The sequence below is a fragment of the Desmodus rotundus genome, chromosome 12, assembly GCF_022682495.2.
Source record: "Desmodus rotundus isolate HL8 chromosome 12, HLdesRot8A.1, whole genome shotgun sequence".
In the NCBI taxonomy this organism is placed as follows: Eukaryota; Metazoa; Chordata; class Mammalia; order Chiroptera; family Phyllostomidae; genus Desmodus; species Desmodus rotundus.
In genome coordinates, this window is record NC_071398.1 from 86,827,942 (window position 1) to 86,855,288 (window position 27,347).

At 46.7% G+C, this 27,347-nt stretch overlaps 1 protein-coding gene across 4 annotated transcripts in view; it reads right to left on the reverse strand.

The window, feature by feature from the left end:
- Nucleotides 1-27,347, reverse strand: part of PTPN14 (protein tyrosine phosphatase non-receptor type 14) — a 154,803-nt gene that overhangs the window by 29,699 nt on the left and 97,757 nt on the right. For all 4 annotated transcript variants that reach the window (XM_053914400.2, XM_053914402.2, XM_053914401.2 and 1 more), the window contains exons 4-10: nt 19,479-19,576; nt 17,067-17,134; nt 11,132-11,202; nt 10,096-10,183; nt 6,517-6,605; nt 3,544-3,631; nt 2,646-2,728 (exon numbers count right to left, since the gene is read on the reverse strand). In XM_053914400.2, coding sequence (XP_053770375.1) covers nt 2,646-2,728; nt 3,544-3,631; nt 6,517-6,605; nt 10,096-10,183; nt 11,132-11,202; nt 17,067-17,134; nt 19,479-19,576 — 585 coding nt within the window. The remainder of the gene's footprint in view (nt 1-2,645; nt 2,729-3,543; nt 3,632-6,516; nt 6,606-10,095; nt 10,184-11,131; nt 11,203-17,066; nt 17,135-19,478; nt 19,577-27,347) is intronic.

A 27,347-nucleotide genomic window follows, 5' to 3' on the forward strand; every position in this document is an offset into this window, starting at 1 on the left:
CTACATGAAAAGTTGAAAAATAAGCATGGTTATTATTTACTAGATGTAAGACAGACATGATGGTAAGACTAACAGTGAACCATAAACATTATTTCTGTGCGAGTAAAGCTAAGGACAATTCCGATTTCTCCTTTTATTCTTTTCTTTATTTGCAAAACGTTTGGAACATGTGGTACTTTTACAAAAGTTTGCAAAGTGGTATTAGAAGAAGGAAGCTTATTTCTAAAGAAATATTATGAAGGAAATAAGAAAGACAAACATTTTACCATTATCACATGGATTTTCAAAAATTGTATTTTCGTACCTTTGTATATATGTAAAACTCTTTCATGATTAAAAAAACAAATGTTTTTAAAATACTGCCAAAATGAAAAATCAAAAAATCCAAAATAAATTAAATATTTTGAGGTACAAGGAAAGGTATTTTTAAATAAGATAATACCTATTACAAATATCTATCTGATCAAATCTTTTCCAGATTGAGACTCAACATGATTTTTTAAAATATGTAGAGTTAGAAATGAGTGGGGACTAAGGATATTATCAAATTCTTAAAAACTGAAATCAAAGGTGCCTTTGAGAAATAAATCCCCCAAACCCAGACATGTACGGTGGGCCATCAAGCTAAAATTCTTCAATTGAAAGCATTCTCCTTATTTTGATATTTCATCTTTCTTACCTTTTTGGTGATAAAAGTATCTTTTTCTAGCAAAATGTTGGAAACTATAATATAGTGATACTGGATTTTTTTTTAAGTGGCCAAATACAATATTATTGCACTTATTGTTAAACACCCTTCCCTCTCTGTTCTACATTTTTTCTCCCCACGTAAACATACATGAGAACCAGTCCCTGGAGCTATTTCCGCAGGTGACAAGTAGTAACTCAGTGAGAGAAGGAAAAAAATCAATGATAGTCTTGCGGAAGTCAGAGAGCAGAGCCCTCTGGAGAAGGAAGCCGTCAAGATGCCGCTGGTTTCATCAAACTCCAGAGGTTGTCCAGGCCTCCCTGGAGCCTGTGCTGAGACTCCGCAACTGTCTGCAGAACTTACTGTGTACACGGGCTGTGTGTGTACTTTCGAGAGTCCCAGTTTTTTCTCAGGTAGGAAGTTGGGAACCTCCCCCACCCGGTCAGGAAGGAGAAAGGAATGGCTATTGCAAACGTAGAAAGGAAAAATAGCGTGTCTTGAGTTCCCAGTCTAATATGTGATGCTTGCCGATATTTAAGGAAAACATCACAAAAAATATAACCAATCTGTAAATTTCATAGTGAATGCTCTTGCTGAGAAATGGTCAAACCAGAATTTTATTACAATAAAATTCACTTCTTCACATACTTTTTAATTCACCTTCAAGAAGCTGACTACAGAATTCTTGTTAATGTCAAAGACACCCCCACACATGAAAGGCAACTGCAAAGAGCAAGAACTCAAGGACACGGACAAAGGTGTGCTGACTGGAGGGAAGGGGGAGATGGAGGTGGAGGAGGGGACAGGGGGACAAATGGTGATGGGAAGAAAAAAACAATTGCAAAGCAATGACCCAGAGGGAATCTGTCCAAAAGAAAGCCAGGTAAGCGTGCGTGTCCGTGCGGGAGCTCTGGCTACTTAATTTGCCGCTCCCCAATCAGTGCTCTTGCGATGGACATTTGCAAACTCTGCTGGCAGATCTAACGCTATCGATAAAATGCACTTCCAGGCTCTGACAGCGGCCAATTGCAGGGACTGCTGTGAAAGCTTCCATCACGAAGAGAAAAAAGTCTGCCAGCACCCGATGATGCACTTCTAACATGCGCTCTTCGGCAGAACTGCATTAGGACCACACTCACGCACTCTTGGATGTGTCCACTGGGAGAGTGGAAAGGCAGTCCTTCTCTTGCATTTACATCCCCGAAGTTCTTTGAAACAAAATTAAACACTCTGGGCACCCCAACGGCCAACGTACTCTGCGGAGGAACACCTTTTGAAGGCAGTCAAGGTAAAGGCAACGATAGCGTGAGCCCCAGCACGCTGTATCCAAGGTCAGGTCACATTTAAGTTCCCTCATCAGACTCCCTTTATCATCCTGATTTCCAAATTAAATTTAAAACACACACGCACGGACTTGCGACATCTATTAGTGTCTTCCAAGTCTTCCTCTAATTACCCTGGCCTCTCATTTACAGGGAGATGACATGACCCAGAAGCACACGCAGGGTTACCCAACTGTGTAAGCGAAACGGGGCTGAGGATGACAGGGGCTTCTTCCCTTTCAAGCTGGCTCGTCTCTGTGTCACACACTTCTGAACATCCTCCACATCTGACACGAAGGGGCACCCTGGCAAATTGGGAACGGCTCAGTTCCTCCAGCCTCGTCGCAGAGGTTGGAAAGGCACTAATAGTAATAGTGGGCCGAGCCATCCAGGCCGTTCAGACATTACAGTCAATTTGTGAATTATCTCCTCTCTCGGTGTAGGTACTAACTACACCACGCAGTCTCCATCATTAAAGTGCTCTCACTCCTGCCCGGCTTTAACTTATTCCCGTAGCTTCTACAAGGAGCAAGGGCAAAGAGGGAACGGAAAAAGTGATTGACAGCACCCCTCGAGCACATGAATCTAATCTAACGGAACCGTCCCTCCAACAGACAGATGAAATGTTTACTTACTCAGTGCAGATTTTGTTTTGTTTGTAAAACTTGTGCCGTGTAGCAAACAACCGAGAAATATACTTGGCATTTTCAATATCATCCTTGGAAAAGGAGAGAGAGAAAAAAAAATAAACATTTCTTTGACTATGTAAGCATTTGACGAGAATTCTTCCAAAGAGGGATGCATTCCCTTCCTCCCTTTCTGTCAATCACAAAATAACACCCTGAGCCACAAACCAATGTGCTGACATTGAGTGGCATATGAGGCCCCCCCCCAATGGATGACAAGACCAGATTGTCTGCTGAAGAATCCTTTATGCCCAAGGCATTGGCATTATGTTGATGAACTGGTATGTCTTCACATAATTCCAAACCAAATGCTTCCCAAATGAATGAATGAGTGAGTGAATCAGGGGAGAGGACAGAATGAATGGACACCAAGTATCATTAAATGAGCAGCAGAGAGATGCATGAACAGCCTTGGCTCTCGAGAAGGCCCTCAACAGAAGGGCAATGGCTCAGTTGACTTCAGATGCGGTTTGGGCTACGAGGAGGAAGAAAATCCATGGCAGCCAGCAAAAGAAAATGCCATGTGACAGACTCAGGGGTCGCTTGATGAGGGCTGTAACTAGAGCGCTGAGGAATGTGGCCAGCCGAGCAATGCGACCTGTCACAAATAAGGCAGGTGGAGGAACTCATATCCAAGAATCAATACTCAGCTTGGAAAGGAGGCATTTTGAACATGAAATCACTACCACCATCCTGAATAAGTCCTGACAGCACTGGGCAAGTATTGGAAGTTTCGGTTCAACAGAATGTTCTCTCAAGGTATAGAGAGCAAGGAAAGGATAGTAGGAGTTGAGAAGTTCAAGAGCAAGCTGCCTTGCCGGACCCTGCCTTTGTCCACGCTGCTTACCGTGTGAAAGAGCACAGTCTCTTCTTTGTTGATGAGCTCCACCAGAATGGTCGACTTGTTATGAGTGATATTCCCCAAGTCATTCCACCTGGTCAAAAGAAAGGCAACATGTTTGCCCCCAAATGGTCCATGCATTAATGAATCCACACAGGAGGGTCCCTGGCTATTGCTCAGTCTAATTTTATTCACGACAATTTAGCTGTATTTTTAAAAGCCAAGTGTTTCTTCTCACAGGCTTAAAAGTACAAAAAAAAAGCAACAGACATCTATTTTAATAGCTAAAAATCCTATGTAAACTATATCTAGATACTGTTGTTGGTGAAGTATCGTTTCCTTCATGACTAGTAGGAGGAAAATTTGCAAGGCAATTCTGCTGCCTTGTTTTACACGTTTCCAAACTGACAAAGTATTTCTCGTGGTCCTGGCTTTTAATGATGGAGGAACACATTATTTGAAGGTCCTATGATCCCAGAATCTAAGCTGAAGAATCTGCATAGTGTCTGTGTTGTAATGCACATTACTGATTGATTACATCACCTAGAAAAAATGCCTAGGAAGTGTTTAACGTGCCTACATTTTCGTGAACTAAACACACACATCCTTCTCCTTCCTCATGGAGACCTTACTCTAAAGTGCAGCACACAGAAATAACCACCAGACAAGGGGAAGGAAGCTACTGCTGCCCATTCTACTTGGAGCCAACTTCTAACCGTCTCTCACTACTACCTGCTCTGTGCCCCAACCTCTAATGCCTGCCTGCCCACTGACTTCACTCCACCATGCTTTTACTCATTACACTTCTGCCTCCGCCCGGATGGTCCCTTTAAGACTCAGCTCAGGAGTCACCTTCTCTAGGAAGCCCTTCCTCATGCCCAACCACCCACGTGCTAGGAAGGAACGTGGTGTTGTCCTCTGTCAGTTATGACACTGCATGACAATTGCTTACTTCTGTGACTAGATCTCTAACAAATCCAAACTAGGCTATAAGCTCCATACCCCAGGAGGAGATTCTGCTTTCTTCATTTCCAAATTCCAAGCACTGAGCCACGTACCTGGCACACAGCACGCACTAAATGTTTGCTGGAAGACTTAAAAGTAACACTATTGCCTCCCATCTGTACAGAGTACAGTTCTTTGTGGTTCTAAGGCAGAGAAGGCAGCTACTTTGGAGATGAGGCAGTTCAGGAACAAATGAGTCCATGACTTGGCCACACTCACTCTGCCCACTGGGGATGGATGACTTCTGTACCTGGGGCTTCCAGGTTCTCCTCCTGTCACCTTTCAGTGATGCCAGCACCAACTGTGTTTACATACATCTGCCGGGGCCACGCCGGCTACAGGTGCTCAGCACTGCTGCCTGCCAACCTGAAATCCCATCAGATCACATCTACATGGCCTCAGAGCTCCATGCTTCTCAGCGAAGGTCTCTAGAGAGAAAAGCCATTTGGTTTCCCCTGGCTCCATGCCTCCAAGTCAATTGCCAAAACCCTGAATCTACTCCTCACTGCACCATATGACTTCACCTAGTGGCATGATTAATATGACATCATGGTAGAGAAAAATTCCCACCTTGTAAGGGATAAGAACTAAAGGAAGAGGTCTGGAAGCAATTTCTAAGGAAACTGAACAAATCCTGGGAGTGGCTTATGGTCAGCAAACTTTCAAATGGCTATTTTCTTCTATGAGGCACTGATTTAGCTATGGAGAAATCACCACCACTATCTTGAAATCAGCCCTGGGCATGTATTGGAAAGTTATCGGTTCAATGGAATATTTATTCTCTCATGCCATGGAGAACTGTGTGGGACCAAATGCTTGGATAGCTTTAAATGGGCATAAAATTTTACAGTTACAACTCTGTACGTATTTCTATATTTTACTCAATTAATTTGTAATTTCTTGTAAGTTAATGGAATTGACTAAATATGTCCAAAAGTCAAGTTTATTCTGTAACCCCAAAGATCTCTCTCCCCACTCATGCTTCAATAATGCCTCTATTCAAAAAGCGAGAGAAAAATCAAGGACAAAAATAATGGCAGGGTGGGGACCGAGGGGGAAAAAAAGGCCAATTAGGAAGCTTTTGGTGGGAAAAAGTTTCTCAACGTGACCAGCAGCAACTGCTGACCCAGAGTATGTAGCTGGCCAGTGTGTGCTTCCAGAGGGTGAACTGTGCTTTTTCTCTAAGACCTGTCTTTGATCTCCTGCCCGAACGCACAGCTCCACCCATCAGATGCACGCACAGTAAAACTGTTCTTCCAAAAACAACAGGCCCTAGTTCCTGGTTAATAAAAGCAAGCATGCAAATTTTTTAGATCGTTGACACTGCCTGGAACCCGAGGGCACAAAGAGAAGCAAGGGCACAAAGAGAAGCAAGCCCACTGACACGCAATCGAGGGGACTCTCTGACACGCCCCTCACATCAAATGGAAAAGAGGGTTAAAGGGTCAAAATAATCCAAAGTGCTGAAGTCCTTTATAACAAATTGTTTGCTTTTTTAAAACACACTCACAACGAATCTGCGTTTGTGCAGATAAAGACTAATTTGCTTTCCTCTAACACCTTTGGTTAGGCAGAGGGTGCAGGAGCAGGGGGAGAAGCCAGGTTGAATGTAATGACTGGCCCCGGGTATCCCAGCAAAGGGAGTCAGCGAGAGACAAGTGGAGAGCCTGTTTTCAACCAGACTTGTACAATTTAGCTCCCTGAGTTCCTGTTCTTGATAATGCGCTTCCTGGTGGCAGGTGGGAAGGCGGCTTTTCCCCCACCCCCGACCCCAAACAGGCCCCTGGGAAAAGTGAGAGAATTGTTCCAAATCCACTTAAACGCCAGAGGGCTCACATTCACTGAGTTGAAAAAAGCTCAACTCCCATCAATGGTCTGACTCAACTCACTTGTGTAACTTCGATGTCCAGTGGGTTTTTCTAGAGTCCCTCAAAGAGAAAAGAGGAAAAAAGGAGAAAAGGCAAATAAGCCTACCTGTGTATGACTGCTTGTCTTCCGATTCTGTGTCTCACGAAAATCCCCATAAAGAAAATGCCCAGGTGCACGCTGTTTCCGTGATTGTCCTGTATCAGATCAACAAAAGACAGTCATGAGGACGCAGATCACCAGCGAGCGGGCTGCCAGCGCCCAGCGCTGGGGCTGCCGCAACCGGCGGGGACCACGCCCGTTTCTCACCCAGAGTCAGAGGCAGCGTCACGACAAAAGGCATCTAGACCCTGAAGGGACGCACCTCAGTGCACACCTTATGCACCATGTGTGTATACATTTTCCTTTTCTCAATTTGTCACGACACATTTTCTGTTTTACAGAAGGTTGGGTTTTGAGATGTTTGTGTAGTACTTCGGATTTCCTCTTTCCCGATCATCTCTGGAGATCTTTTTTTTACCTTAGTTTTTGTTTCTTAAATCAAAACTGGGCATGCACACAGCTTCATTACAGATGCACATTACATGTGCGCAGGTACACACGCACCTAGTTTGAAGAACTGTGTGTCTTTGGAGCTTGTTTAAAAGAAGTCAACAGCAGACCTGGCCTCACAGTTTCCTCTTCCTTGGAGGCACCAGCTTCCACGCTTAAAGCCCCAGTGTGTACCTTATATGAACCGACTTAGCTTGGCTTTCTACTTCAGAACCTCATGGTTATCGGTCCTGGGATATTTTCTCAAATTACCACCTCCCGTTTCCTCTGTCTACTCCTATTAAAACTCCTATGATTCAGAGGTCGGACATCCTAAGCTGGCCCTCTAATTTTGTCTTCTGCCTGCCACGTGCCATTAGTTTTTTGGTGAGATTTTCTTGATTTTGTCTTCTAATCCATTACGTTTTCCATTTCTCATATCACACGTTTCATTTCTGAGAGATTTATTTTCTGAATGTTCCTTTTTAAAAGGAATCTATTCCTTCAAGGAGGTTTCATATACTTCTCTCTGAGGCTCACAGGATGGTGGCATTCTGGGCAGGGGGTCCTTCCCCCTGCAGAGTCTCTGTCTTCCAGGCTTTGCTCTCATTGTGTTGGCCTCTTGTCATTCCTACCAGGGCACCATGTAGGGTGATGCTTGGCTGCCTATTCACAGTCCAGAGGGGGATGCTAAACCCTGGCTGAGAGCCTTGTGAACATAGGCGGGACCTGTGCAATGCAGACCTCACTGTCTATGGTCTGCTGGGACAGGGGCTGGGGACACTCAGGTGTCTCATCTTCAGTCAGGTGCTTCTGACCTCCTGCCCGGGAGAACATAACCTGGCCACCCATGTTCTTGACAGCAGAATGGGAATGAGGCTCCACATCCAGTGAATGAACTGTCACTCAGTCCCCTGCATTTGCTGAAGGGACATCTTCTTTGTGGAGAGAAAGGAAGGCCACGCACATCTAGGCCCTGGATGGAAAGAAGGGCCTCTACGCTCCTCAGAATTCTGATCCGTTTAAGATTCCAAGACAACACACAGTGCCCCCTCTCAGGGACCTCTTCTCCACCCACCTGCCAAAGTTAACGTTAAAATAGGAGCGTTCCAGCAGGGGTGGAGACAGGCGAGGCGCTGCTGGTGGCCAGAGCAGCAAGGGTTAGGAGAGAAAGAGCTGGGAAGGAAAGAGGGTGCCTTGTCACTATGAGAAGTAAAGAGGTGAATTAAAATGACAGAAAAATGTGCACAGGAAAAGAAGAGACGCAGAGTGGAGATGGGAAGAGAAAGGAAAATTCTGCGGAAAGGCTTCCCTGGGCGCTTTGCCAGCAGATTGGGGCAGAAGTCTGGTGGTGATGGGGGCACAGGAAGGAGTGGATCACCAGGGCGGGGCAGTGGAAAAATCTCAGGACAGAGGCCTGAGGCACTGCACTGGTTCAAACCGAAGGGCTCAATGTGCAGCTTAGCCCGGGGGCGAGGCTCCAGACTGTGTCTGACTCATTCCGGAGCACCCTCCCCAAGTCTGTGCGCTCTGACCATCCAGGTGTGTGTGGGCGAGGAGGGCACACCTGTCGGGAAATGGATTGATATTCCTCCAACCTTGAGAACTTTTGAGGGGCCACTTGGGGAAAAGCCCCCGCTCCATGGAAATGTTCCTCCCTGGGACAAATCCACCACATCATGGTTTTGTACTTCACTTGGTCAGGAAGGACCTGAACCTGCACCCTTCCTGTCTGCTCTCCCACCATCTCAGTGCCGACCCACCCCGCATCCTGGGGCTGCCAGGAATCATGTGGTCTGTCCGTGGTCACCTTAGTCCCGAACAGACATGTGCAGGGAAAGAAACAAAGAGAAAAAGAAGCCCAGCTAATTTACACCCACGCTCAGTGAGTCAGCAATGTGTCTGCCCACTCAGAGTAAGGTACAAGGTCCTCCTGGGACTCCTCCCACTAAAGAACACACTAGAAAGTGCATCAGAACCGAGCACAGTGGATTTCAATACTATCTCCACTGCCCCTACTTCCCACGATTCAGAAGGACTAAAACCAAAACAAGCAAAACCACCACAATAAAACCCCTGACTCCCAGGGACTGCAAGTCAGTTTCCTGAAAGTGGAGAAAAGTTTACTCTATTTCCATGACCCAAAGTATCAGGACTATACATGGGCCGCTGAAACGCCAGTGGGATGCAGATGGCTTCTAAGGCATTATTGCAAGGAAAATGGATTACAACCCTATGAAGGGCAGCCGTTAGAGAAGCAAAGGAACATGAAACAAATCTAAAAAAGAGCCAGTTAGCCCTTCCAGCAAGCTGCGGCCACCCTGCTCGATGCTACTTGGTGCGCATGGACAGCTCCCATTAAGGCAAATTGCAAATGCGCCACGGAAGGGGAAGGGAACACTTAAAAAACAGCCAGCGGGGCCAGTCTGGAGTGAAATGTCCGTGCAGAGATGCCAGGCAGCTCCCAAATTGCAGAAATGTGCCAGTTGCTTCAGGTTTCTGATAAACACACTGTCCTTTGTAAAGCTGGTCAGCAGAGAGAGGAAAATGAGTTTGGATTATGGGCTCAGCTCTATAAATGCCCAAGCACTGTGACCCCCCCCCCCACCACACCCGCTTCAGGAGGGGGCTTTGGGGCAAAGGAAATGACATGCTGGAACAGTTTCCTGGGCACAGTTTCCAGGAAACACTGAAGGGGCTGGAAACCCACAGGACAGGAGAAATAAAGCATGAGGCATAAGGAAACGTTTCATTCTCCATCAGACACCGTGTGTGTCGGCTTCAAGAACAGAAGAGGGCTAAGCACGGGGAGGAGAACTAGGGGTTAAGGTCTTTACTAAGGCACACGTGACCGAGCTACTTGTCCCACAGTAAGACTGGACATGTGCCCATCCCTTTCCTGCACAGGATGGGCTGGTGCTTGGTACTCACTAAGGCCAGTTGCCTACAGAGGTATTCTTCTGCTGAAGTCCACGGAAAACTTCAAAATCTCTCAGTTACAAGAAAAATGTTTGCTTTACTAGAGTAAACCGGACTTGCCAACTAATCCCCCGTGGCAGTGAGAACGCCAAGCCAGCCTGGCCTGCCGCTATCAACCCCAGTTTTCCGAACGCCCTTCTCAGAAGGCTGAAGCTAGGACAGGCCAGGGTAGGCTACCTTCACGGGGAAGACTTCCTGTCCAAATCCATCCAAACGCTCCACTTCGTTGATGTACATAAGCTCAGCTTCGGCTGGCGGGATTCCACTGAAATCAAAAAGCAGCAAAGGAGGAAATCGTTACGGGCAAACCAAGTCAGGGGAAGATCCTACCCTGTGCGTGGCAAATTCCAGAGCTGCGGTTTAGGGGCAGCCCTGGGAAAAGCAATCATCACCCAGCTGTGAGGGCCCAGGGCATCACTGAGTAATTCATTAACATACCCCCCAGCAGCCTTTTACTCACCAGGGAATAAGAGGAAGGTGAAGCATTTAATTAAGAGCCACAGCCCTATAAGGCCTAAATAATTATTCCAGACATCCCTAAGAATAATGCTGTCGGCTTTGAAAAAAAAAGTTTTCTCCCACCTGGGGAAAAAAAATCACAACCATTAAAAAGAAAAGAAAGAAAAAGGAAAAAAACAATGCAAAGTTGATGAGAATGATATTCTGGGAGCCAAGTGGCTGAGATGGGAGATGCTAGGACCACTGCATGGGTCTCCTGAGGTCGGGAGGGAAGGGGGTTTGTTTCCCACAGAGCTCCCTGCTCCCATGCGCTCAGTGCTTCCTTTGGCTACAGTCGCCCCTCTTGACCCTGGCAACGTTCACTGTCCCACCCAAAGTAGCTCTTTCACAACTTCACTCCAAGCGCAAGCGGCCCCAGGCTTCCCAGGCCTGACAACAGATTTTTAGGAAGGTCTCAGAGAAAAATTCCCCTGGCCACCAACTCCACATCTGTGTGGGCTTGCTGGTATGGAAGAAAAAAAAAGGAGGGGGGTGGTCAGTAAAGGGAAAAAAAGAAAAAAAAAAAAAAAAACCCAGAAAGAGGAGGGAGGACAAATAGCACAAATCTACACACACCTCTCAAAGCACAGCTGAATCCCAGGCTGGAAGAAATGAAACTGTGTTGACTCAGGCCCAGGACTGGGCGCTAGGGGCCCAAAGCCTCCTGCCGCAGGACAGTGCAGGGCCCAGCGGCCCTACCCTTGGTCCCTCTTACCTGTGGGCTTTGTGTTCTTGGGCAACCTTCTGTGTCAGCTCCTCCAGGACAGCCTCTTCCAGGGCCAAATCCTATTAGAGCAGAAAGCAGTTAAGGCTGTTCACTGTTTTGCTTGCTTCTTCTCCATGCGCCCTCATTCGCCTCTCACCTCCTCAACCTCCCCTTCACTCCTTCAAATTGATTTTTAGGACTGGGGGTCTATTTTTACTTTTCTAACGAGGCTCTCCACTGTAACCTGGACTACTTCAACGCATTTTGGGGGGTTGCCACCCAAATTCTGCAGGGTCCGGGAATAGCTTTTGTTCATTCACTTTGTTCCCTATCTGCCTGACTCTCAGACTCAACTTTATTAAAAATGCTTTCTGAGTGCTGACATGTTTTGAATGATCAGGGATAAGGCAGATGAGTTCCCAGGCCATCATCCCTTCAAAAGCTGAGCCTAGGAAGGGACTGTGCCTGGCCTTCTTGTCCCCTGTCATAATACTAGCAAACCAAGTCAGAGCCACCTGCCCACTCAGATGCCTACATGATGGAGCCTTGGGAGCCAAAGGGGCCAGGATGGCTAACATGTGTCACGGCAGCTCTGTAAGGTAACAGCTGTGTAGCTGACCGGCTGGTGTCCTCACCACCTGAATCCGAGGCCCCTGGGACCGGTGGCGTGGGAGCTCCCATAGGATCAGCGCCAATTGCACACACCTCTCCCCAACTCCCCTTCAGCGACAGAAGGAGTACTTACAGGGCTGGTAAAACAAACACGTACCAGCAAAGCTTGGTCAGGGTTGGAAAGATGGAGTCTGGAGGAATAAACCCCAGACAGGGAGACCAGAGCAACTGGTTCCTGGGACATTGACAGACAGTGATTCCAGAGCTCCTGGTAGCCGGGGGGAGGCTCAAGCCACAGGGCCAGCTGCCGCCACCCTTCCCAGCAGGGAGGAGGCACAGATGTGCTCGGCTTTCCTCTGAGCTCCAGGGGGTGTCACAGGGGCCCCGTGCCTGCGTGTGTCCTGGTGAGGTGGCTCTTCCACACGGTACACAGGCGATGTCTGGGCAGAAAACATCTCAAATGCCCCGTTCCCTTGATTCTACAACACCGTTTATATAAAGATCACCTCCAGTTTAACAACTTTTCATCAGTGATGCACTACCCCCCAAAGGCAAAAACCCCAGAACTACAAGCAATATCCCATCTCAAGTTGCAAAAAAGAAAAAGGAGTATTTTTTTTGGAGCTGAAAAATGGGAGTGTAACTATACACTGGGGATTCCTCAGCTCTGTAGATGGTCTAGAGAAATCTTAGAGAGGATGGGGGGAATTACTAGCAGTTCTTATTTTTCATGTGTTCACTGATTAATTGGCAGTTTCCTGTTTGGCCATCCATTGAAATGAGTCAAGGCCATGATAGGAAATAAGCTCAACATTTTCGGTTTTATGTTGTGGAATAATAACAAAGACACCACGCGGCTTAGATTTAGTTGTGTGTGTTTGTGCCTCTAGGCACTGAGTAGCAGTAATAACCCAATATTGATTTTTGAAAAGCTAATAAAAGGCATGTGGCAATAGAATAAAATACAAAAAGGTTAAGTGAAGATCAAAAAGTGCTCCTTTAAACCTCTGCTTCCTCCTTTGAAAGGACAACACGTCCACAGGGACCCCTCTGCTACCACTGGCATTCAGCAGCCTCACCCTGGGCCCGGGGCCTCCCGGAGGCACCTGCCCCGCCACGGACTGTGAGTGGCCCGGCACCAATGAAAAACGGCAGCGTGCGTGCCCGTACACAGCCGCACACCTGTGGAGCGCCCTGTGTACTTAACTTTGTTCTTTTCTCTGCTGCAGAAATGCCGTTTGACAAATTCGGGCAGTTTTTGAGATCAAACACAGCCATTCATCCCGTCTTCCCTCCCCCACCAAAGGAATGCATTCTGCTCTTTGAAAGGTCTTGTGGAACTAAGCAGGAAGTTTACAACCTGCCATGGCTCCCCGCTGCCTACTCAGCTAGGTCAACACCTGGCCTGGCATTCAGAGCACTTTGCTGGGACCCAGCCTTCCCCGCTCCTCTCTCAAGGGCTGGAGGGCTCAGGCAAACCCCTCTACCTAAGACAGACTGCTTTTACATCCCCACGCACACGTGTGCCGACCCCTCCTGGGAGAACCACCCTGACCCATGACATCACCTTGTATGAAATGTCGCCCCACCCTTCCGGACCCCTCTCAGCTACCACTCCCAGGGCAGGACTTCCCGATTCCCCCTGCTGGGGCCACCTCTTCCACTGAGTCTCTCTTGGAGCCCTTACCTGGTCTGCCTACGTCTTCCTTACAGAGTTATTTTACACTCCCCATACACTGTCTGTCCGCGTCTCCCTCCCTCTCCTGGATTCTAGGCGCCCAAGGTCATCTGTTCTTCTCCATATCATTTCTGGGACCTGTCACAGGGCTTTTATACAATGGAGCTTATATAAACTTTCAATACACAGTAAGGGATCTGTAAATATGTATTAAACTCAACTTAGTATGCCACATGTAAGTTTCATTGTCGTCAAACAGGAGTTTTTACTTATGCAAAGCTGGCTAACAATCGTGTGCACCATCTGCCTGCCCTCTGTCTGCTTACATTTCAAGATGCATATACTGTTGTAACTGGGAAAGCACACTCTTCAGCATCCCTGCCCCTGCACGACAGACATGGGATAATAACGCTAGAGTAGTAATAATGATGATGATGATGATGACGACGACAACCAAATAAACCCACTGAGAATCTACCACATGCCAACTTAAGTACTTCGTGGGTATGCTCTCCTTTCATCCTCAGTCAAAGTAGGCTGGTTATCCTCATTTTTAGATGAAAAAATGGTTAAATAACTGGTTCAAGTTCACACAGCCACTAAGGGGCAGAGACAGGATATGGGCAGTGAGTGCCCTGTCCTCGGAACCTCCTGACCACAGGCCACAGCGTGTCTGGGATGAGGGGGGAGGTGTGGGAGGTACATGACTGATGGCAACGGCCTAGGAACACACGCGATTCGGACGTGCACAGTGACGTCAGCTCCTGCCCGGCACCGTGGGTGCTGCCCAGCAGGACTGCCAGCGATGCCGGGAATGGTCTGTGTCCGAGCTTTCCAGCATAGCAGCCACAAGTTGCATGTGCTATTGGGCGTTTTAAATGTAGCCGATGCAACTAAGGGCCTGAGTTTTACATTTTACTTAAACTTTAATGAATTTCAATTTGAAGGTAAACAGCCACGGGTCACTAGCAGCTACTACCCTGAGGAGGAAAGTTTTATATCCGAGAATGATGACATCAATATTGTCTGTCCGTGGTGGGATTTAACAAAGCCTGTGCTGTTTAAATGTCTGATTTGCTCAGAGTTCAGTGGAGATAGTCCCACTCTGAAAAAAGTATGATACACAAAATAACTCCTTTACTGCCTCGTACTTTAATATGTCAAGGCATTTCACTGCCTACAAACTCATAAATGTCACCAAAGCCTGATCTCCTTAAAGGCTATGTGATAAAGATGGTTAATGAGAGCCTTGGCTGGGTATCTCAGTAGGTTAGAGTGTTGTCCTGATATACCAAGGTTGCAGGTTCGATCCCCAGTCAGGACACATACAAGAATCAACCAATGACTGCATAAATAAGTGGAATAACACATCAATGTTTCTCTCTCACCCTCTCTCTCCCGCCCTCTTCCTCTCTCTCTTAAATCAATAAATTAAAAAAAAAATTTTAAGCCCTGGCTGGTATGGCTCTGTGGATTGAGTGCAGGCTGGAGAACCAAAGGCTCACCAGTTCGATTCCCAGTCAGGGCACATGCCTGGGTTGCAGGCCAGGTCCCCAGTAGGGAGCACGTGAGAAGCAACCACACACTGATGTTTCTCTCCCTCTCTTTCTCCCTCCTTTCCCCTCTCTCTAAAAATAAATAAATAAAATCTTAAAAAAAATTTTAAAGACCATTAATGAGATAAGGTAAAATTGTGAAAAATTATCAACCTAATTCATTGCCTCCATTTGAGACAAAAAGAAAGCACATGGTCTGAAATTCTAAGTATGAGCTTCATACTTTCTTCCCACCAAGCACCCTAAAAAATATCCTGACTTTTCAGGGGAGCTTTGGAGAGGTTAGATATGTTGGTTCAAGCATGTGGATACTAAATCCTGTGAAGAATTTCTGTGCTATGTAATAGGGTTTGAATGGAAGTTGATTTAATTGGTAGAATAGTAAGGCATAAAAGAGAGCAGACCCAGAACATAAAACTGCTGTCTTCTTAGAAGGAAAAAGCGTAAAGAAAGAGCTAGTCATGCAAAGTTAGACATCTTGCAGCGTTTCCTAACCTGTAAGACTGAGGCCGGCCATGGACCAATTTAAATCTATCCCATGCACTGATTATGGGTAACAATGGCACCCTAACTTCTCCTGGTCTCTCAGAATCTTTGTCACCAGACACCCGACTTCCTCCCAGATCCACAGCCAATTAGCCACCAAGTTCTGCCCATTTTACTTCCCAAATATCTCTTGCTTTGCTCTCTCGTTTTTGTCTTCACTGCTACTACCTAACTCGTATGTCTGACCCGAGCAACAGTAAGGTGTTCATCTGACCTGCTCCCACAAACGGTCACAATACTCTACTCGGGCAGCGCTCAAAGTGAGGGGTCTGCGTGGGGACAGAGCCCACGCGGTCTAACTCCTCAGGTGTTTCGGTCCCATCTGCCACCTTCAGGTCCCCTCTAGCCTGCCTGAGTAACCGACTGGCCAGCTGACTCTTACCCAGTGGTTCACGCCACCTTGCCTCTGCTCCTTGCCTCTGTGTAGATCATTCCTTTTTCCCTTCCTCTCGGCAATCCTGCCCATCCTGTTACTCACACACTAACCTTTAAACCTCCCATAATCCCCCAAGGACATGTAACCCTCTCCCCACATAAAATCCTGATGTACTTTAATACACTTGACCTTGCGTTTGGATTTTGCAAACTTCCGATTGACTCAACCACTCTTTGTCTGCCTGAGAACAAGCACTGTTTCTTGTATAACTTCATCCCCCGGGGATTAGTTACCCAGGTCAGTGCTTTGGGCCAAACAGTTGATCAAAAAATATGTGTTGAGTGATTACGATTTCCAAAATAAGAGCCAGACATGTCAGCCTGGGCAGAGCTCTCCCCTAACAGGGCTTTTCAACTGTTTTAATCCTTCCTCGTTAAAACTCTTCTCATTTACCCCAAAGCTACCAAAAGATAAACAATCAAAAACTCACCAGGGATTAAAACCTAGCCTCATCCCTAACTTAATGCGGGAATGGACATTTTACTTCGTGGCTCATTCAACAGACTGTAATGAGCACAGGCCAAGTGCCAGACAGCAGTGGACAAGGCAGAGAGGGCCCCCGACTGAGGAACCAAAGCTGACATTCTAGCTGGGGAGGCCCACAGAGAGCCTGAGAGAACCAGTTCAGCTGCTGGGAGCGCTCAGGCACACACAGCAAAGGTGATGATTTACAGGACGTCATCGGCGGTGAGGGTGCATCGCATAGGTGGTCAAGGGAAAAACTGTGCCAAGAAGGTGGCATTTCAATCAAGATTCAAATGACAAGTCATAGGAAGGCCTAGGGCAGAGCGTTCCATGCAGAGGGAACCCACGGACAACGGCTCTGGTGTCAGAAAGGAAGACAGCCGTGGCACTGGAGGGTAGTGGTGCTGGCATTGGTGTTGTTGGGTGGGTGGGGGGTGGGGGGTGCTGGGGCATAGGCAGAGAAGTTTCTTGAAAAGGGAAAAAATATCTTTACTTCTCCAGCGTTTTACAAAATTTGTCCATACTTGATAAATTCATGGACTTTCCTCCCCAGGAAATAAGTGTGTGTAAAATACTCTGAGATTTCCAAAGGAAGAATTTAACACCCAAAGGAGGGAGAAAATTAATTAAGAAAAAGGAAATTATACTTACCATAGGAAACAACACATATTCTCTGAGGAAATCTTGAGAATCAAACTGGTTATAGTCTCCGAAATCAGCTGAAAAGAAGAGAAGAAAGAGAGGAGGGGTAACAATTTCATTTTTTATATGAAACTAAAGATGGAATAAAATCGGGTGGACTTATCATCACATTTTCTCTTCCCGCGGCAGCCTGTTTCTGTGCAATTATGAACTAAAACAGAGCCAAGATGAGTTTGATACTGTTACCATGTTTACTTAGCAATACTGTCAATAGCAGCATGCCAGCACTGCTACACGATTTGCTAGAAAGAATGGGGAAATCTGAAAGTGATTCCTAAGCTATTTTTAAAATTTAAACCAAACCTATATTTATCTTCTTGTTAAATACACATCAGCACAGGTCTTAAGAATGTCTGCCAAGGGGACTTTCTAGCTCACGGCTCATGCAGAGAACTGCAGAGCCAAACCCATCTGTATCTCTTCATATAGTTGCAGCTGGAAATTCCCGCCGTAAATCACCCTTGGCAAGCAACGTTGCAAATCCGTACACCTCCCACCAAACGTCTTCACAGGGTGCAGGAGGCCCAAAGTTCTGTGCTGTCCTGTTCCCGTCTCACCATGCTACGTCTGAGCCCATGCAAAAGGAACATGGTGAGCCCGTATCATATATCTGTACATCTCTTGCTTCTAATTCCACTTACTCTCAAAAAAAAAAAAAAAAAAATCAAAGCAGCATGAAATTTAATTGCTTGTCAAAGAATTAGCATCATGTAGAAATTGGTTCAGGTAACTTGAAGGTAACAAGAGACAAAGTATCCAGGGTCCACCCAGGAGGCCAGCTGAGGGACATTGCCGAGAAGGCGGAGATGCACGTAACTATAACTACCAACCAGGTGAGGCCTTCAGGAACAGCGAAGGTCCCACGCTCTGCCGGTTTTTGAGAGTGGTCATCGGTTACCATATTTCACCACGACGTCTATCTCTGTCGATGTGTCTTCCTAACTGCCCAGTGAGGCTCTCAGGAGAAGCATTTTACGGATATTACAGCTAGACCAGGTTTCAGTAGACTGAAGAGCTAGCTTCAAGGACCCAATGAGAAGGGAATCGAGAGTAAGTTCACCAACTTCCTTCAGCCTGAAAGCTATCACCAGGGTCTCCCCCGATCCAGGATGCCCGCAACAAGCCCGATGGCTGAAGAAGAGTAAGAGCAGGGAAAGGGAGTGAATAAAATGAACAGAAGAGAAGGCTTTTTAGAAGGAGAAAGATCTGATCTGAAGATGAGGGCATACTGGATGTTCTCGCTCTTCTTCCTGTTAAGGGTGTCTTTTCCCATTATTTTAATGATTTTCTGTTACAACCACTGACTGTTCCATCACACATTTCCGGGCACTGTTCCTTCCTTTTCCGGTCTTTAAGGGGACAGATGACATACGACACATTTTCTGTCCTTCCATCCACGGGGTAACAATAGAAGCGAACGAGGAATTATACAGCCAACAAAAACCATGAAACTGCTAATACCCTGGAATGAACGAGGTCAAGGGAAGGCTTCCTCTATAAACATTTTAGAACTCAAAAGATTCAACTGCAGTTCAGAGTTTGGGATGGGAAGTTCAATTCACAGCTTCTAAAATAACAGCCCACACAGCAAGGACTCAGCAGCTGACAGGCTTACATTCGGAAGTTAACTGATTTTAAAGAAAATAATGGCTGAAAGGAAAACACGTTTCTCTTTAAGAATTATTATTTTTATCTTGTTTTGAATATCACTAAAGACAATTAAGCTACCACTCAATAAAGATTAATGTAGAGATATATGTAAAATTAAGTAGCATTATGTTATATAAATATATGTTAAAAATATATGTAATAATTTAGAGAAGATAAAAAAGTTGCCTGATAAACCTAAGCAGGATAGGTCAAAAGATAAATTTAGTCGAATGTTTGTTCATTGCTTCATGTTACAATTGTGCATTTTAAATCTCTCTCTTTAACTGTATAAGAACAAATGATACTCTGATGTTGAAAGCTATCACACTGGAAACTGATGTGAAAGTCACACAGTCATAGCATTAAGCCACAAAATATGACCACATTGGGGAGTGGAATAATTCTGAGAAATTGTCCCACAAACCCTGAAATGTAGCTTTAATTAAAGGCAGGATGAAAGCTGCTATTTTTTTTTTTCAAATAAAATGAAGGTCACACAAGCAGGAGCAATTTGCAAACAGCTTTGGGAGAGCAAATCCACCACCCTGCCACAAAACTCACTTATTCTGCGTTTCTAGTGTCAGCTATCTTGAAATGAAAAGGGAGTTACTAGGGATCTTCAAGTCCATTTCCCTTTTCCCTCTGCGAGGCCAGCAACATCGTAATCACATACAAAATGGGAATTCACACTCTGGTCTCCCCATCTCTTACCTTGCACAGCCAGGCCGGCCAGCCGAATCACCTGTTCCAACGTACACCGCAGTCGCCCTTCTAGCACGTCTTTTTTGACTTGCAGGTAATACTGATACCTGGTTCGTGGGAAGAGAGGAACAAATAACCTTAAAAAAACACATACTTGGAATACATTCCCACCACATCAACATCCCTGGGTGTCAAACCTTGTGTCCACAGCAGGGCACACAGGTGATGTTGATAAAGGTCGGCTCTCTGAAAGATGGAAAGTGACCTCTGCCCGTGTTTGCCTTTGTTTGATGTGGCAGGTGCCACATCCCGTTCATTCTGGGTCGGAGTGCATTCTCGACAGATCAGTTCTCGGCGGGCCGGCAGGAGGACCGGCTGATAAGGACCAGCCCTTCCTCACAGAGGCCGAGAGTGAACTCGCACTTCCATGCCCAGGTGCCCGCAGCGACACAGCTGCAGAGCCGCTTTCAGCACGGGCTTCCCACGAAAACTCTGGAAAGGTACCATTTTTTGAACTCAAAAAACTTGGAAGGGTAGATCACAAATAGGCCAACGCTTTGGAATTCTGCTCAAGGATGGGATACAACGTTTCAAAGCCAGGCTTGCCCTGCAAGCCTGTGACTCAAAAAAAAATCGCATCGAATGCAACCCTGAGCCTTCCAACCCCAAGAATGTTCCCCAGCCAGCGAACTGCAGACGGACAGAATGTGTCCACACACAGCAGCAAACCTCAGACTAGACCACTGTTCTCAGCAGCGAATACAGGGTATTGTTTCCTGGCCAACAACACTGCACTCTCAGACTTACCTAACCTCTTAGAAATCTGCTCACCCCCAAACCTTTACTTCCCGGGACTCTGCTTCCTTTGACCACGCTCTGAACACACAGTCACCTCCACAACAGTCAGACTCGCCCAGCATCCATTCCTGGCAAACGCTAACTCCTGGTAACCATAACTCTCTTCTTCCTAACTTTGGCATGTCAGTTAAGGGAAGTCTGGAGTGACCCAGAGTCCAGTCCCTTTGGAGAGAGGCAAGCAGCAAGGAGAGTGAATTATTGCTGGCTCAAGCTCGATACAGACATCCTTGCACCGTGATCTAATGCCTGGTTGAGGGAATAACCAGGCTGGCTGCCCACTCCGGTGTAATCTCTACTTCTTCTTTCCTCTGAGTCCACTGGACGTGGTACAGACAACCATGTCTGTCTCTGGGGGGAAAAAACTTTCCTCAAAACAGAAGAACCAACACCGGGAGTCAATTAAAAATCCTTTTTAGTCAAACTTAACATATAATAGAAAAACTCCCTATTTTTCCTGCTCCCATCCTATCTTTCAACTAAAATATTGGTAATCGTTTTACAGGGGCCGCTATTGGACGGACACTCTTACTTCCAGCCCGCATCATTTATAAACAGATAACATGCCAACAAGGCACTTCCTGTATGTCTGCGTCAGCCAGCAGCCAGGGGACATCCTGGACAGGTCTGAGACGGGCTCTGCCTCGCACAAAGGCTCATCATCTCTTGACCACTTCGGTCACGTTTCTGTCCCTGGAGCACTATTTAGGGTTCAATTTTTAAGAACCAATGAATAAAATAGTTTCAAAGGTGTTATCGTGGCATTATCTGCCACAGCTCGAGCCTTTTTTACATGTCACCTTGGAGATGGAAATGATCAGCTGATAGCTTTGGGAGTAGACCATCCACTAATTAATCCACAGCAAAACAACAGTTCTCGTGTCCTCACCCTGCTGATCCCAACTTCCCTCTGCAACTGTCAGTTTCTGGGGTGCACGGGCAAGTTCTGTAACAGACCCATCCCATCTTAGGCAAGAGGGAATGCCCACCCACCAGCAGGGCACACCAGGCTTGCTCCCGGTCACTCAGGGTGGGTGTGGGTTTGTACTGGGATGCAAAGCCGAGGTGCTTTGGAATGCAGTGCTCCTTCCTGGGAGCCTTCCAGACTGCGAGAACCGGAGCAGCGCTCGTGACCCGGTGCCACGACCGTGTGAGTTCGGGCACAGTGCTCCATAAGAATGCAGGCATGAGGGTGAATCTGGACCACTTGGAAATGATTTGCTATGTTTTTGCTTGAAAAACACTGCTATAAAATATAATAATTCTATCCTAGATGAAGACTAAATTAGAGAATATGAGCTGTGATTCTATTTCTAGCATGTTTGGGTTTTGCTTATTTTTGATTAGCAATTCGATTCTAACGGCGGTAAAATAGAAGAGTGAATCCTATTTTGGAAACATGCAATTTCATGGAAGTATACTCCACCCCGTCACAGCTCTGGGTGGAGGGGAAAAGCAAAAAACAACCCTGATCCTCATGCCAGGAAAGTAACTATTTGCCAACTTTCCGAAGGGATCCTCTTTGAAAACTCAAGTTCACGAGGAAAACTTTTAAATATATTTCACATTCAAAGACCTGGAAATCATCTGACCATGAGGTCCAGTGAGTGGTTTGAAGTTAAGATTCCGCTCTCCTTCTAAGAAGTGGTGAACACAATTATGCCTATTGAATGAGGGTCAAATGTGTATTTTCAAAGTTTTGTGTTTTGCTCTGAATCTATCGGGAAGATCAAATTTGTGGATTAAACGCAGGTTTCTCTGGGTGAAACAGAAAAGCCTCCTGCTAATTCGTGCCCCCGAGCATCCCAGGTGGAGCCCGACGGTCACTACAGACCAGTCTCTGGAAGTCTCTTCTACCTGGAACATTTCTATCTAATCTCAAGAAAATAAGTGACTTCTCCGTGTTCCTTCCTCCCTCTGCGATTTTTGAAAAGGAAGTTTTAAAAAGTGCCATATCTGGCCAAGTCACCAGAGCATGCCAACTGAGAGGGGTGTCAAAGAACCCTTCCAAAATTCCACTCCATGAATGACGTTACCCTCAGCACTTACTGATGAACTGCTAAGACCTGCAATCTCTCTCTCTCTCTAATTCGCATGTGAGGGATTTCTCTAAGCACTTACGCAACCACGGTTTACTTGCAGGTCCGTCTCTACTTCTCGGATTGAGAAAATCCATGTGGTGGGTGTCCTGAAAGGTATGACTTATGTGACCACAGAACCCCCAATAAATTGCAAGAAACCCAGAGGCCAAGTACATGTCACCTTTAAAATATTTCTCCCACCCCACCCACGAACGAAATACTCATTCCAAGCCCAGTTCAGCGGAAGTGCCTCAAACAGGGAATAGCCAGGAAAAGACCAAAGCTTTAAGATCTGACTTTGGTCCTACTTCTACCCAAGGACACAATATCCTGAGCACAAATCACAGGACCGTGGAGATAGGAGGGTGGGAGGCAGGTATTACTGTTCCAAATATTTGCTGCTGCTCCCCAGGGGGCCTCCCTTCCAGAGGGTCACACACCTGCCACCTCATTAACTCTGACCAGCTTTGGGATCCACGCAATGAGGGTGGAAGTGACCTGTGCCACTCCCGAGCTGAAGCCCTCTGATCGAGTGTGTGCCTGGTTCCCATCTCCACCCCCCAGCTGTACCCCCAGACCTGCAGTGTCCAGGCAGGGACTTCAGCTCGGGGAGCCTGAGCCCCTGGGACAGAAGGCAGGGCACACAGCAGACACAAGCCTTTGTCTTTGAAAACAACAGAGGTCTGGGGGTTTTCTACTGCTGCAGCATGAGCTGGCCTCACTTATTTCATGAGGGAAGGATTTCCAGAAGTCCAACCCTTTTGTTTTTAGAGAAGGAAACTGTGTTGAGGAAGAATGACTTGCCCAAGGTCACTGCGCTCCCTGAAGGCAGGGACAGACAGACCAGAGCACGGAGCTCCCTTTAACGCCCAACCCCACCCCTACACCCACAATGAGAGCGGATTTGATTCCCAGCCATCACAGGCAAGCCATCAGTTCCACCGAAGTCTAAACATAAAGATGGAAATAAAAACACCACTACCTGGTGATTTTTATGACCCAATGCTTCTAAGGAAGGACTTCAATAACCAAGCTGCCCTTCCTCCCACATTAGGTGGTCCGGGTCACAGCACCTGAGGCAAGCATTGACAGGAGAAGTTGCTCTGTAAGAAGCCGGTACAGGGCATGCCTCATAAGTCGGCCCAGGGATTGTTCAGTTGTTCTCTCTCCCAGCGAGAGCCTCGGGGATGTTTCACTTTCCTCCCCCAGTGGCGGGGAAGGGACAGGACGCTGAGTGAGCTGTGCATCTAACTACTTGTCTACAACTTTGTAAGATGTACAGAGGGATTAGGTCAAATCTAGAGACTGGGGTCTCTGACTGGAGGCTCCTAGCCAGGAGAGGCCATGCCCACAGGCAGGTACACACTGGGCCCATTAAGTGTGTGGATTTCCAAAGGCAGATTTAAAAAATAACCAGCAGTGTCACACAAAGTATTTACAGACTTTGGCTCTGAGTGAAGACACTCCTATCCCATGGACCAGAAGACAGTCACCCAGACTTCGTTCTGTGGTCACCATAACAACACCTGATGAAGTGATATGATCAGCACACGTCACCCACGCATTACTCTGCCTACCCCCCCACTGCCCGAAGAGAGCTGGGACGGAAAGCCAATGCTTTTTCATAGTTAAAAGCAGGCCAGTGAAGGCACAGTGTAAGCTGCAACTTCGAACCTGCTGTACCGCTGTTACTATCAGACAGCTCGTTTGGCCTTGCCCTCCTCTGGAGTTCAAGGTCAGTCAAACCAACTTCTCTCTTCCCCTGCGCATGGTCACTAGGGATGTGACAATTTAGAGAGAGGGGGCATACCAGTATCACCCTTAGATTCCTCAGTCTGTGAAGTCTTTCCCCACAAGTCCTGGCATGGGAGGGGGAGGGAGAGGGAGAGATTGTTTTGTCCTGTCATTAAGACTTTAAAAGCCCCTTCCTCGCTAGAAAACTTCCTCTACGATCAGCAGTATCAGAAGACTCTCGCTAGCCCCCAGATTCCCTGCCCCCTGCCTCGGCCAGTGCAGAACGCACCAAAGCACTCACAGGGCTTTCGGGTTGATATTACATTGGGGGAGGGAGGCAAATGAATATAAATAAAGAATGTACATGTTTCTCTGCTATAAAAGACAAAAACGAGGCAACCGAGGACATGCTATCCTAGGCTCCTGGGGCACAGGACAGCAACAGAGCGTAATTTTAACTCTCAGAGGGACAGAGATACTGCAGGAGAGAAACAGCACATTCCAGCCACTCCAGGGTGGAGGGTGTTCGTGGCTGTAAATCCAGATGATGGGCAGGGCGGTCCACCCCGTTCTCCGTCTGCCAGGACAAGATAAACAGTGTGCACGCAGGCTCGCAACCAGATAAACCTGACGGCCTCCCTCCCTCCCTCTGTCCCTCTGTCCTCAAAACCCCGGAGAAGACTTTTAGTTTATGATTATTCGGGTGTAATAAGGTGTTTCGCACCTGGCCCATGCACTATCTACAAGCTTTTATAGTTAATGAATGTTCAAGTTGACAGTCAATTAAAACTGTATCATCGAGCAAACTACAAAGGCAACCTGCCTGCGAGTATGCAAAATTGAAATAACCCAATAGGAGGGAGGAAAAAAAAAGAGAAAGAAAGAAAAGGCTAGAACTATAACTCAACAAAGATCACCTTAAAAGGGAAAGTTTTTCTCCTGGCCTTTTTCACACACCAGCCGATACATGTACATGTGTGGCAATAGAAACATGTGCACACACGCTAACACACAGAGGGAGGACGGTCTTGGCTGAAGGTCAATTTCAGAAGTTTTCAACAGGCATCGATGAATAGTGTTTTGCCAGAGACACGGACTTTTCACGGAGAGTCCTTAAGTTTCAGTGAGTCAAAGGATTGCAATTCTTTCCTAAAAAGGATGATGTTTGTTTAAATGCACGTAAACACACAGGGGCCTTAACTACTAGTGAAAAAAGGCCAATGATAGCAAGGTGTTGCAACAGAGAGAAGCGTGCTACAACCTGATCCTTGCTTTCTGCTCTTGAACTCTTGCATTAATTATAACAAATTACAGGGAACCCAAGTACAGTTTATTAGCACGATAAACTCCCTAATAATAGCCTATCGTTGAATAAGGGTTTCTCTTTAAAAAAGAAAAATTCGCTCTGTACCATAGTCACAGAGGGAGAGAGAATACCCCGACGTCCCTTCTTTCTGGCCCCTCCTGCGGTTCTGGGTCTGGATTCCTTTCCAGAGAGCCCGTTGCCAGAACCCAAGAGAACCATCAGGTCTCACAACTACGGGCAATGCTGCCCTAAGCCAGGAAGACAGGGCACTGGAAGCAGAAATGCCTCGCCTCAAAAGAAAACACTGCCTGAAAGATGATGCTGTTCCCATAGACTCTAAGTCTGTTTTGCTCTGTCTTAAAAATCTCCAGTGACTTGGAGAACAGTCTGGCGGTTCCTCAAAAAGTTAAATATGGAGTTAGCACATGACTGGGCAACTCCACACCCAGGTATATGCCCGAGGGAATTGAGAACACATGTTCATACAGGAACCTGTACACGAATAGCAACGTTATTCATAATAGAAAAAAAAGGGGAGGGAAAGAGTCCAAATGGCCATCAACTCACGAACAAAATGTGATCTATCCATACAATGTATTTAGCCATCAAAAGGAGTGAGGTATTGAGACGTGTTACAACTTGAATGAAGTCTGAAAACATTATGCTAAGTGAAAGAAGACAGACACAAGAGGCCATACAGTGTATGACTCCATTTACACGAAACGTCCAAAGCAGGCAAATCCATGCAGACGGAAGGTAGATTAGCGGTCGCCAGGGGCTGCGGGGGGAGGGGATGGAGGAGGATTGCTCCCGTGGTGGAATTAGAAGTGGTGATGGCTGCACAATTTTGTAAATATGCTAAAAACCACTGGATTATATACTTTAAAATGGTGTTACATGAATATTACCCCAACAAAACAAAACAAAACAGCTAAGAGCCCTAACCAAGAAAAAGTTCCCACTCCTGACACAGAACACCAGTCTTCTTTCTTCACTCTCGCCTCACCCCACACCACATACTGGAGTTGTGTTAAATAGACTGTGCTTCCCCATCCCCACCTCCCCCGGCCCCCCGCATGTTCTTCCCTGCCTCCTCACTGCTTCTTCTGTCTGATGCTCTTGCCCATTCCCCTCCATTCAGAGGACTCCCCACTTATCCTTCAAAACTCAGCTGAGCCCTGTCCACCAGTAAGTTAAGGGACCCCTGTCCCAGCCCCACAACACTTCACCCAGGCCTCCTGCATGGCCACCGGCACCTCCCTCACCCCACCCTGCCCTCCTCCCAGACTAGGGGCTGGGTCTTACCATTTACTGTCAGTACCTGGTACTAAGTAAACACTCAATGGATACTTCCGAGTAGATAAAATGCTGACAGAGAAACAGAGGGAGAGCTGGCCTGCGACCCAGGCACATGCCCTGCTGGTAAGATGATCAGATGTTACTGCTATGGTATGGAAGAGGCACCTAAGAGTTTCAGAAATGTAACCCGTCTCACACCAAGCCGGAAGCCTTAAGAAACCCTTGTTTTTAGACAAAGGGTTAAAAAAAAAAAAGCCTCCTTCCAAATTCTAGGAAAACCAACACAGTACTGAACAACAAAGCTGGAGGAATGATGCCACCCGACGTGAAGGCTTACTGGAAAGCCACAGTAATCAGGGCAGTGTGGTGTTGGTGAGCATGGGCAAATCGACCAATGGAACAGACAGAACCCAGACAGAGAGCCTCGTAAACAGAGTCAGCTGATCGTTGTCAAAGGAGCAAAGGTAACTCAATGGAGCAGGGGCAGTCTCTTCACCAAACGGCGCTGGGGCAAGTATGAATTACAAATGCAAAAAACTGAATCTAGACCAGACCTTGCACTTTTCACAAAAATTAACTCAAAATGGGTGACAGACCTAAATG